Source organism: Indicator indicator, chromosome 4 (genome assembly GCF_027791375.1).
Source record: "Indicator indicator isolate 239-I01 chromosome 4, UM_Iind_1.1, whole genome shotgun sequence".
Lineage (NCBI taxonomy): Eukaryota > Metazoa > Chordata > Aves > Piciformes > Indicatoridae > Indicator > Indicator indicator.
In genome coordinates this window covers 11724052-11737101 of record NC_072013.1, presented here as the reverse complement: position 1 = coordinate 11737101, position 13050 = coordinate 11724052, and the positions used below count along the sequence as shown (strand labels likewise).

Below are 13050 nucleotides of genomic sequence, written 5' to 3'. Positions count from 1 at the left end.
CACATTGGAACAGATAACAAAGCTTGATTTATAGTCAAGATATTTCTGGTGACAAAGATAATGATATGATTTCTCATGCCCATGTTTACCAAGGTATTTGAGGCCAGGTGCTTGATTCACCTCATTTCTCATTCCATCAACAACTATTGAATCTTGCAATCAATCAGAAAACCCAGCCACACGCTTGTCTTGACAAATTAGAAATGTAAATAAAACTTTCGTATGACACGATGTTATTTTTATTCGGAAAGCATTCCCCGCTAGCCAAAATTTTAATTTTAAATCCTCACATAATTTTAAAATATACACACATATGTGGAAAGTAAAACAGAGCCAGTTCTCAAGTTACCAATAACCAGAAACAGATATGGAAAACCAAACCAAAACAGACAAACCAAGCCGCACAAAACCACAATAAACCCACACCCTTTTACTTGTTCAAGAATTTATACTATACCTTCCATCTGAAAAAGGCAGACCAAGGCTTCCTCTAATAATTTTTTGTAGGAGTGCAATGAAATGAGACCAGGATGAAAGTACACTAGAACTGCACAAAATAATCTTGTATCTAATATTTCAGAGCTATAGGCCTGAGGTGCATATACTTCTTGGCAGAAGGCAGTAGGAAAATCAGTTAACAGATGGAGAAAAGGGAAGTTCCAAACTCATTGCTCATTTAAGGTTTATTATCAGCCATGTTCTAAAATCAATTACAATGCATCTGCTTATTTATATGCCAGAGAAAAGAGCATCTATGAAAGAATAGCAATTTCTAGGTGTTTTAAAAGTCCTTTAAGTGTAATTTTTGACAGATCTTGGCCTGACACATAAAAGAAGATATTTTCTAATACCACAGAGAAATAAAATCATGCTGCACAGACTCTGAGAAAATACAAAACAAACCTGAAACAAGGGTGCAACAAAGCACAAAGATTTTATTCTGCCTGCCTTTAAAGCACCTAAACCAGGAGTCTGAGTATCCCAATTTCTCTCTGTAGCCTAAGGAGAAAGATAGTCTTGAAGAGTACATTCCAGACACTCAGTGAACTTGAAAGCATTCTAACATTGCTTTCTCTGCTGTTTACTAGAGGAGGAGAGCAGTGTATGTCCATACTTCAGTGCCTTAGACTTCAGTTCCATGGCAACCTAAGCAGATCTGATTGCTGGTTTGAAAGGTCTGATCTTTCTTCCCTACCCATTTGAGTTCCTCATGGCATTCACCTAGCCCTGTGCTGCACTGTTTCACCATGTTTATGCGGCAGAAACTTAGAAAAAAAAATCACCAAGTTATTTTCTGCTAGACTGACTATAAGTGCGGTTGATATGATATGGCCCTTTTTGTTTTCTTGGGATTCTTGGTCTGGAGCTGTTCTGTGGAAGTAGTACTCAAAACACCTTTAAAGAACAAATGTTGCCTACCAGTTTTCCTAGAAATGGCTGAGTGACAGTGACATAAACCACAGACACCTTACTGATTCCACAATGTCATCTTCCATGGGTGCAGCGACATTGATTGCTCAGGCTGACAGTCACCAAAGCAATTTTTGCAAGGCAGAAAGAATTAATTACACGGTAAGTTTCACATCAAAAGGCTTCACGTTTTTCAAGAAATCTTTAAAATGACTGAGGATAAACAAACAAATATTTTAAGAAAGGGAGGAGAAGAGGTAAAAAAAACCTAGTAAATGCCTAATATCTGTTAAAGACTTCTGGTACTTACTAATAATCAGAGCCAGAGAGATCAACTGTCAGCTTCATAAATGTCTGGGAAAGAGTACCAGACCAGCAAAAGTATGATTTTTTCCAGATTTGTTCTCAATATAATTTTAGCACCTGCTCTAACTATATCTGAGTGGCATCCTCAGGGCATAGTGCCACTAAACCACACAGATGGGAGCAAATATTTGTCTGCAAGAAAACAAATTGGAAAGTAGGTAGTTGACTATCTCAGCTCCGCATATTGAATTAGGCTTTCTAGACTCACAGCTCATTAAAAGAAAAAATCTATAATAGCCTAAAAAAAGTAAAATAATATTCTTCTTCTTTTTCTCTTTAGGGTAAACCAAGACCTAAAATCAGTTGGACAAAAGATGGCCAAACTCTAGACTCTAAAGACGTGGGAATTCGGAACAGCAATACAGACACAATCCTTTTTATCAGAAAAACAGAGCTTCATCACTCAGGAGTATATGAAATCACTCTTCAGATAGAAAACATGACTGATAAAGTTGCAATAACGATACAAATTGTAGGTAAGAACCTGACAACATCAAAATTAAGTGTATCATACAACACAAAACAGTGTCCATACCAGGGCAATCCAAAGATCCAACTGCTTCAGAATCCCATCTCTGACAAGGGTTGATAGCAGATGACACTACTTCAACAGGGCTAGCATGTCACTTTATTTTCCTAGTACATTTTCCCATCTTGAAGTGATGTGTCCTTTCGAAGGGAATGGGATTATCTGTGTGTCCCATAGCTCTTCAGGGACTTTTTCTTGCATGATTTTATCCAGTTTTTTAATCCAGGTCTAGTTTCATAATCCAGATATTCTTTTGTAATTAATGTCAGTTTAAGTGCATGTACAACTAGCTATTTGGTTTATTTTGAGTCTATCTCCTCATAATCTAGTTTGATGTCTCTACAGTTTTGTATCAGAAAAAAACCTTTTCCATGCCATTCATGATTATACAGCCTTCAGTTATAGTCTTATCAATTAACTTCCTTAATTTTTAGACTTTATTTTTTAAAATATGCCATTCCATATCTTTGATCATCTTTATTACCCCTTTTTCTACCAGTTTGAGAGTGAGAAAAATAATTTGAGAGTTCTTGGTGGTCTTGAGAGTTGGCATTTTGTCCTCAAGGAAGGAAACAAGAATCCAAGAATGGATATACTTTTATGGGTTGCTTCAGCAGATAAGGACAGTGATGATAAAAACATTGCACTAATATACCTCTGCTGTTACAAGAATTAGAAATTACAAGAAGACACAGTACTGAGAATTTTTAAAATTCATATTTAATGCCTTACTCCATTACAAGTGTCTAGTTAGATTGAGCCTTGGTGGATATTTATTCTCTATTATACAATTTCTAGTCTCTTTCCTGGTGTCATCTTAAAGGAATGCACTGCCAAAAATGATCCTGATCTATCCTTCACTTAATCCCAAGACTAGGCTTAATGATCATGTCCCCAACAGGCCTTGTAACTGTGAACATCAACCTAACACATAAGAAAGGGAAGCAGCATCTTCAAGTGAAAAGAGGAATATTAACTTATAAATCTAATTTAAATGTTACAGGATTTGACTAAAAAGCATTGGTATAAATATGAACAATCCTTAAAAAAAGGAAAAAAGGAAATTATTATGATTTTATAATCGATAGTCCTCTATGTATTTCCAGGTATCTGAAGATCATAGACTTACAGAGAATGCCACTCATGGGCAAGCTAACAAGCAGAGATAACAGGAAAGTAAGTCAGGTATATATATTCCCAAATGGCCAGGCTTCCTTAGCTGAGAAATGGCAGAGAGGTAACAAAGCAAGTAATAAAACTGTAGTGAAAGAGTTAATCACACCCATCCAAACAACACTAAATTCTTTTTCCATTTTAAGAAAGAGTTTCCTGGTTCCTGTGTTACTAATTCTATCATGTTGTCTGTTTCTCAGTAGATTTCAGGCCTCGCAGAAGACTATAAAGAGGGTATTTGGAAATTTCTCAACTTTCCTGTTTACAGTTTCAACTTCACATAAATGCAGTATATTGCTATGGAACAATTACAGATTACTAAACTCTTGGATGAACCAAAAGCTAAGGTTTAGGGGGTTTTATGTCTTTTCTGCAGACAAGCCTGGTCCTCCTCAGAATGTAAAGCTTGTAGATGTTTGGGGATTTAATGCAGCACTGGAGTGGACACCTCCACAAGATGATGGCAATGCACAAATCTCAGGCTACACAGTTCAGAAAGCTGACAAAAAGACAATGGTAAGAAACTGCACTGAGGCAGTCACTTTGTGTGGAGTTTGAACTAGTACCTGTTCTGGGTACATAGAGACTTGAGAAAAACAGCTGAATTCATAACTTTCAGTTGTGTGGCACATTGGAGGCTGTGAAATATTGAAACATTGAAGATAGAATCTAAAAAGACCCTAAAGGCTAAGTACAGAAATGTAGAAAACGCCTGACAGAAAATGCCCAAAGAGATGTAGCTTGTCCCATGGTGAGTCAGAAGGTGGAATTATATTTTTCATAAATACAGAGAAAAAACAAAGGGGAGGAAAGAAGAGTTAGACTGAACTCAGATGCTGGGCATGCTAGGGTATATACTGGGAGAAGTACTTATGCCAGTCAAACTGGAGAACATTTTTCCTAATGAGGTTCCCATCAAGTAGTTGTATGCTAAGGATGTATCCTCTATCAGCTTCCCCAGATATGAATAGAGCTAAAACGTAAAGAGTTTTGTTTGGATTTTCTACCTCAAAACACAAATATTTATACACCTATCACACCAGGCAGAAAATAAAACAGATCAGCTGGTCTCCAGGGGAAGCAACACAATATCAGTTTTGCAGGCTAGTGTTAAATACCTGTCTACCTGTCTTTCCTTGTAGCATCCTTCTCTCCATACCAAAACTAGCACCATGTCTGGCTTCTCGTAGCATCTTTCTAAACAGCATAGTCTTGTTGCAGGAATGGTACACGGTTTTTGACCACTATCGGCGCACAAACTGTGTTGTGTCAGACCTGATTATGGGAAATGAGTATTTTTTTCGAGTCTTCAGTGAAAATTTATGCGGATTGAGTGAAACTGCTGCAACCACCAAAAATCCTGCCTATATCCAAAAAACAGGTAACGTATTCTTCCAAACAATGATCACAAAAGCCACTAAGTACCAGAAGTAGTACACTGGTAAATGTAAAATACAGTATTACTAGATGTACCACTAGAGAGAGTTTCATTACTCACTAACTAGCATTTATAAAGTATTTTAGCATCAAGAGCCCTTGTCTGGGCAGATCTGTACTAACACAAACATCTGTTCAAAAATATTCAAAAGTGTTTCATAGAACCATAGAATGTTTTGGGTTGGAAGGGAGACAGGCTTCCTAAACTATACTAGGAAAATAATGCAACTGAGTGGGTTATATTTATATTCTGAGGTTAAAAGATTAAGATGTCTGTGGTAAAGACATCCTGCAGACATATGGCTGTAATATTTTTAACAAGCTAAAAACACATGATTGCCAGGATCTTTAACTAAAGCATTAAATAGAAAACACATTTCAGAGTGAATTTAAGTAAATGCCATATCTGTGAAGCTTCTCTAAATACCATGGGCAAATTAAACAACAAATAGATTGTACACGAGTCAACAGAATTGAACACACAGTTCTTACTATTTTGTTTCTTTGGATTGCAGGCACCACTTACAAGCCACCTAGTTACAAAGAGCATGACTTCTCTGAACCTCCAAAATTCACTCACCCTTTAGTAAACCGGTCTGTGATTGCAGGATACAACACCACACTCAGCTGTGCTGTAAGAGGAATCCCCAAGGTATAGATTACATCAACTGTCACTGATACTGTTGCAACAAGCCAAGACACTGCTTTAGAATTCATGCCAGTTGGGTGTGACTGGAGTGTAACATGACTATGCTAAGACAAATTAAAGGTCACCCAATTATCTCCCACCTCACTCATAAATGATGCTTAACCAGAACGTACAGAGCAAGTGTTGGTGTGGTTGTGCACAGAACCACTGGGGCAGTACAGTAAAGGAGACAGAGGAAAGGACAGTCATGGCTTTTGGTAACACCATGCCATTGAAAGTGTACCACATATACATAAAATATTCACTGAAGAAGGTAAACAACAACAAGAACAAAGGTTTTTTCTCAAAATGTGTATTTTGTTCTCTTCAGTCTTTCAAGGAGACAGCAGCTAATGTAATACAACTCTTTAATTAACCTAAATGACACATAGGAACACCTTTTTTTTTCTGTTACCTGAGTACATCCACAGAACTTTTGGGGAATTTGAGTTATTTTGGAGAATTAAATAGAGTAAGACCTGCTGTCATGTGTGAAGTTATGAGGCTTTTAAAAAAAATTTCCATCTCACAGGGATATTTTCTAAATATATTTGTTGGAGTCTCTTCAAAGAGTACAAAAAGGCATACTTTTTAGTTAGGAACAGTTAAAACTGTATCAGCTGGGAGCTAAATTTAGGTTTTTCAAAAAAGGGAAGTATGCTTTCTGTCTGTGGTGAAGGAATTTACCAAATTATGACATAATCTTCATAAATTTAAACTGGTACAGTCACAAAAATTGCAAGTACCCTTTTTCCTTCCCTTTTTGGCTGCTTATTTCCAGCTCCTCTCCCTTCTTTATTCCTGATAGCTACACAGCAAAACATGTAAGAAATTGCTCAAGGTTCAAAGTAACTTAAAAAAAAAAAGGCACAAAACCCCCCACTCTAGTCTTGATGCAGTTCCTTGGATGAAGAAGGAGCTCTAGGCAAAAATGAAATATGAAAAGAGCTTACCCATGTAAATAGCTGCAGAAAAACAAGAACACTATAGAAGAAATACTAGCAACTAGAGGCAAAAATCCATTCTTCAATAGCTGCCTTAGCTTAGGATCATCACCAAATGATGTTGTTAATGATATTCCATCTTGGTTAACTGACCTTTTCATGACTCTGTATCCACTTCATTCAGTTTCTGTGCTTTTAGGAAAAACTTTGTATTTTATAGCTGCTAAATACAATAGTCACAGGTTTTTGAACGTGAGCATTGTAGGTCTTTCTTTCATATTAGCCTGAAGGATACATCCTTCAGTACACTTAATACTCTTACAGCAGCTTTTCCAGACACCTTTCTGCAACAGCATTGCAAAAGGTCTTTTTTTACAGAGAGTAGCTTACACTGGGAGAGCTTTCCAATTCTGAATAACCATAGAGATTATCAAGCATACCTCAGATATGATCTGTATGGATGAGACAGAGAAAACTCCACCTGCTGTCTTGAAAGAAAATTAGCATGGCAACGGGATGCACTGCAATGCATATCACAGGTCAAAGGCACAAGATTCAGTAGAAATGAATGCACTCTATAAAACACTGCAGTAATCTATTTTATGGGGGAAGAAACAGAAGATGTTAATTCTGTAAGTAAAACAGAGGAACTCAGATTGGTCTAAAGTCTGTTTCTTCACTACATGTACTAATAAAACTTGAAGTAAACAAAAGTAGTTTGCTCGTATCAGAGGTTTTTCATTTTCAGAATTTCATTACTAAAAGTCAAAGGCACATTTTCAGGTACTATAAACAAAACACAATAGCTGGAAATGATACAGAGCCAACCACTTTATTGCTCAGCTAAAGTCAACAGGAACTTTATTTTGAAATTCCTGAAGTTACTAAAGATATGCAAAAGTGTTTGGAAAATCCTTTCCCAGCCCAAACCTTGGCATCCTAAGTAGGCCACTCAGCATGTGTGGACCCTTATGACACTTCTGCTCTAATAATCTGTGCAGTCTAAGTCTCCTTCTGTAAGATGTTTGAAGCAGTCAAATAGATTTTAACAAGCACAATTAAATAACTCCCAAAGGAATAAATTTGTAGCCTGTCTCTTCTTTTTTTATTTTTAATTGCAATAAAATAAGGCATTGACCTACCTTCCCTACATGCTTTTTGGGTGTTAGAGAAAATACTGAATATTTGATTTGTTTGTTGCATTTGTACTGAATGAGGGGAGGTTCCTTGAAGGATCATTAACACTACTGCATAACATACATAGCCCTCACAATGCATCAAACTTTGGTAGTGATATTAAAGCAGTAAGATCAGATTTACATCTTTCATTTACCACCTTCTCCTTTAAAATTATTATTCTGTGTTCCTCAGCCAAAGATATTCTGGTACAAAAACAAAATGGACCTCTCTGGGGATGCCAAATACCGCATGTTCAGTAAGCAGGGTGTGCTGACGCTGGAAATCCGGAAACCCACTCCGTTTGATGGCGGCATTTACACCTGTAAAGCTGTTAATGAGTGCGGTGAAGCTGAAATAGAGTGCAGACTGGATGTCAGAGGTAATCAGAGGAATCTTTGGAATAAAGCTAGTACTGCAATGAAGAAAGAGTAACAGCTTACGGGGGGGGAAAAAAAAAAAAGATGACTCTTAGTTCCCCTTTATCTAACCCCGACTTCTTTGGTGCTACATAAAAAGTTTGTTAATTACAGAATACCATCAAGATTGCTGTTTTTCATTATAAACTATTAATGATAGAATTAGGCTGCTTGGTAGGTAATACAGGTCTGAAAGTGGACAGTTACTATGCTTTGGACTTATTTCTAGAGAAGATACATAGCAGTGGAGTGGAGATGCATCGACAAAGACTGCTTTGTGGATAATTTCACAGGTTTTTTCTGCCATAATCTGTAATGGAAAAATTCAAATGAAGTCATTAGACGTTAGACACACATGAAGGGTAGTGCACAGTACATCACATATGCTTTTCAAACATTGAGAATTGATTTTGCTTGTTAGAAAGGCCAGAGGAAAAAAAGTCACATCTTTATAACACAGTGAGAAATACCAACTAAGTATTTTTGCTAGAGCTGCTACTAATGTACCCCTGTGAGTGACGTGCATAACCACCAGAGATGGAGATCCATCATCACCATTTCTGCACAGCACAGACCTACGTGTTTGACTCTGCGCCCAGTCGGGGATGTGCACGCAGCACACCTGGCTGTGCTCGGCACTGATGTCCTCACCGGGGCCTTGGCAGCAAGCTATTTAGCTGTGTTACTGCAACAATCAACTCAGACTAAGAGCTCTGAAACGTCTGACCTTATTCCATGCAGCAGCTTATTGACACGTACTGCATTCAGTTCAAGGGTTAGCTGAAGTATTTCTGTTCAGTGTTGTACTGTGCACTGTAGGCATGGCACAGACCTTAGTGTTTACCATCTTCCGAATCTTGCTTTAGGAACAATACATTTGGAATCATCAGATAAAGGCAACTTGCTATAAAGCTTCTGTGTTTCACCCTCAGCACCAAGTCTCAATTTGAAATTCACATCCTTTAATGTCTGATATCTAACGTTTTTGTTTGTTTATTCTCTAGCACCTCAGTAAAACTCTGAACCTCAGTTCATCTGCAAGTCAAGGTATGAATCAAAACAATTCAGCTAGATAAAGGAGCAGTGGCTTTTTGATTAAGATTAAACAGTCCTTAGATAATCATGTGAGAAACTTTATGGAATTTTTATAATGGGGGGGTGGACATGTGCTTGTTTTGATTTCTGTTTGCCTTTTCAGTAATCATACTAAGGTCACATTCCTGCAAGGTAATTTATTTGGTTTATTTTACAGTCAGAATTTCATGGGTCTTGATCTTTTATACGCTGTGGCAGTGTACCTGTAAGAACAACAGGGTACTTCAGTGACTTTTTCTTAGCTCACTACCAGCACTCTCTCTAGGAGATGGTTATTTATTAATACACAGCTAACTATTATCAATAATCTGCATGCAGTGCTTTAATCAAACAAGCACAATGACAATGCATTTAGAAGTGCAATGAACGTTTTAGATAAAATGAAATAGCTGTAATAAACAGTCAGGTAATGTATTTGACAATTAATCCTTGTCCCCATTCTCTATCCCAGCATTAGAATGGAAGTGGAAAAGAAGAAAACTGAAGAAATTAATGAGGGATAATTTTGGTTACATTTGAGAGTCCAGCTCATCTTATAAGTCATCTAATGTATGTGTACTAGGAGTACAGTGTCTTGTAGCATCCTGCTTACTTAGCATATTTTTGGATAATATTTCCTCTTTTCATGCATCCGTTTTAGTTACATTGCCCCTGTTTCCACATGAATAAATTGAGGGAAATCAAGAGAAAACTTTTCCCCTTATTACATACACAAGATACTTTTGAAAAAAACCCAAATATTACAATTAGATGCAAACGCAGGCCATTTGCAATGTCTGAAACAAACAGTTCTGTTTTCTCAGAATTCTGACGTTGTGCACAAGAAACTAGTAGCTCAGAGTAATGAAACACTAAAGCATTATTTGCAATATTTAATCACCTCTCCTTATACTGATCTCTATACAACAGAAAGTAACTTTCATTCCTACTGCTTTTTCTGTGATTGCTTGAAGTACTCACTTCCATGCTCTCAAGCAGATCCACATCCAAAACACACCATTCACTGCTTTTCTGTTTTATATAGGAAATAGTTTATTTGATAATTACTCACTCTACTGGTTTTCTTAGCTGTTAAAAAGACACCAGCATAGAACTCTAGTTATTAGATGTTTCTGCAACCAACCACAGACATCTACAAAGATAATTGTGTGCATCAGATGAAACAGTAATGCAATAAACTTGCTGTCACCAAATAGTACTAAAGGCTGTTGAAAGTCTATTAGTTGTATGCATGCATTCTTGCAGACAGTTTTATCCAATTAAATAACACAATGGCATTTCTGTTTTCTCATCTACTAGTCCAAATAGTGTTTGGGGTGGGGCTCTCTTTGGAACTGCAGTGGTTGTTAGTAGCTTCTATTTGGAAAGCACTTTTTCATGATCACAGTACAAGAGAAGGTTGGAAGATTAAATTAATCCAGGAAGACTGCTTTTGGGAAGAATCAACATAAAGGAACGGATGTCATACAATTCCCCTTCCTCCAAACATGCCAGTTAAGATGGGAAAGCCTGTCTGACACAACATATTATCTTCATAATAAACCCACAGATAATAAAGAGATGTGCATTTTGATTAAATTTCTAGTGCTCACAAATATACTTTCTATTCTTTTGATGTCCTCAAAACCAAAAATGGCCAAGATACTATTTCCTTCAGGACAATGCAGGATAGTTAGAATCAAATCCTGTTGGGCCTTCAAAGTTAGTGCTGTGCTTCTACATGAAAACCACATGCCAATTTTAACTTCCAAAACTTTCAATGATAAAGACTGAACTAAATACAGATCCCAATAAAAATGGAGGAAAAAAAAAGCACACTAGTTAGGTTTCCAAATAGTATTCCCCAAAGTATGAATTCTGACAATTCAAAATGTTCACCAGATGAGAAGAGGAAAAGGGGGAAGGTGCCTCTGTGAGACTTGAACTTCTTCTGATCAGTTCTAGCAGGACCTTTACAATTCTTTCTGAAGCGTGTATGATATTGCTAGCATATTGTACCGCACCGCAGTGACGGCACTGGTTGCTGCTGCCGCCCTGTGTCTAAATATCGGTAGACCAACAGCACCCGGGTGGGTGACGGCGCTCTGTGCTCGCTGCTGCCGCGCTGTGGCCAAAAATAGATACTGCAGCGCAGTGACCCGATTACTAGGCACTCTGCTGCCGTCCTGTGTCCAAATAACAGTACTGCGACGCAGTGACCGTACTGTATGCTCGCTTCTGCCGCGCTGTGGCCAAAAATGGGTACTGCAGCACAGTGACCCGACTGCTCAGCACGCTGCTGCCTCCCTGTGTCCAAATACCGGTACTGCAACCCAGTGACCGTACTGTGTGCTCGCTTCTGCCGCGCTGTGGCAAAAAATGTGTACTGCAGTGCAAGTGACCCAACTCCTCTGGGTTGGCCTTGTGACCAAATACCAGTATAGCACCCCAGTAACTGCAGCATGCTCACTTCTGCTGCCTTGTGTCCAAACACCGGTACCGCACACCATTGACTCCGCTCTACCTGCTTGCTGCTGAAACCCGGTGTCCCAAATACCGGCACTGGACCTCAGTGACCACAATGTGCTTGCTGCTGCCACCCTGTGTCCAAATTCGGGTACTGCAGTATGGAGAGGGGCCAGGCCCTGTTAAACTTCTTCCAGATTGAAGTTTCTCAGCATCGTAGAGCATGCAGCAGTTTCTGTAATTTATGGTTATAGATCACTTGCAAAAATACAACTTGTACAGGGAAAAAAAAAATAACTGTATGTAGTAGGTGGTGCTGTACTTTCAATTAAATGATTTTAAAATTTGAATTGTCTACCTACCTGGGACCCAGCATTATAGCAAATAGAACACCTCCTGTAGACCAAAGTGATTTAAGTGATTTTAACTGTACTTGTAGGATCAAGAATATTAAAATTGCTAAAAAAATCAGATATTGCTGTAAGAAGATCTAGTCTCAGAAAAGAAAAATATTACAAAACAGGTGAATTTCAAGGTTTTGCCAATTTCAGTTTTGCCTTTACATTGGGAAATGATGAATAATCCCTTACATTTTGCTTCTGTTTGCACGTGTGCATTTTTTTCCTTATTCAGAAATTGCACAGATCTTATGGATGGAAGAAAAAATCCAAAGATGATGTTCAATTGCTTAAGCAGAAAGACATGTAGATTTTCCATGTATAGCCTTCTCTTTTTCATTATTTCATGTATGTGAATGATGTATTTTGTATACAATGACATTAGATTCAGAGTAAGTCACATCAACAGAAAAGCATAGGAGGATGGAAACCAGTTGCTGGTTGAATGACTTTTTATTTTCACGTTCAGACAGCTGTACAGTTTCTATAAATAGATGTGGCACTATAATATTTACATCATTTCCTCACCCAGTACTAATATGTTCCATTTAAAACGGTAGATACACTGACCAAGCCAAAATAGGGTTAATTCCGTGTGCATTTACTCAGAGTTCTATGTCAAAACATACGATATATCAGTTTGCATCAGAGCAGTTTTTTCCCAGGTATTTTACATGTAACATTATTTTCTCTAGACAGCCTTTCCTTCCATGATCCTAAGAGCTTTCCAGACGAGTGCAGTACAGTTTAAAAATGAAAACAAAACAAAAAAAAGCAACCAAACACACAGAAAAAAAACCCCATGATGCAAAAACCATTAATTTGTGGCCTACTTAAAGTAAGGAATGTGAGGGATTGGTTTAACTGTGCGAGTTTCATTATACATTAGCACAGCATTTGCAAGATTCCTTGAGATACAGGTACAATTGAGGTGGGGTAAAAAAGGCAATAGCTTAAAAAATTTGTAGAC

General features: G+C 37.7%; 1 protein-coding gene across 1 annotated transcript in view; it reads left to right on the top strand.

Annotated features, from left to right (window-relative positions):
- MYBPC3 (myosin binding protein C3) overlaps positions 1 to 8158 on the top strand; it is a 58070-nt gene extending 49912 nt beyond the window's left edge. Inside the window, exons 29-33 of the mRNA XM_054400259.1 lie at positions 2057 to 2252; positions 3855 to 3994; positions 4700 to 4859; positions 5431 to 5567; positions 7919 to 8158. Coding sequence (XP_054256234.1) covers positions 2057 to 2252; positions 3855 to 3994; positions 4700 to 4859; positions 5431 to 5567; positions 7919 to 8158 — 873 coding nt within the window. The remainder of the gene's footprint in view (positions 1 to 2056; positions 2253 to 3854; positions 3995 to 4699; positions 4860 to 5430; positions 5568 to 7918) is intronic.
- Positions 8159 to 13050: the final 4892 nt, after the last annotated feature.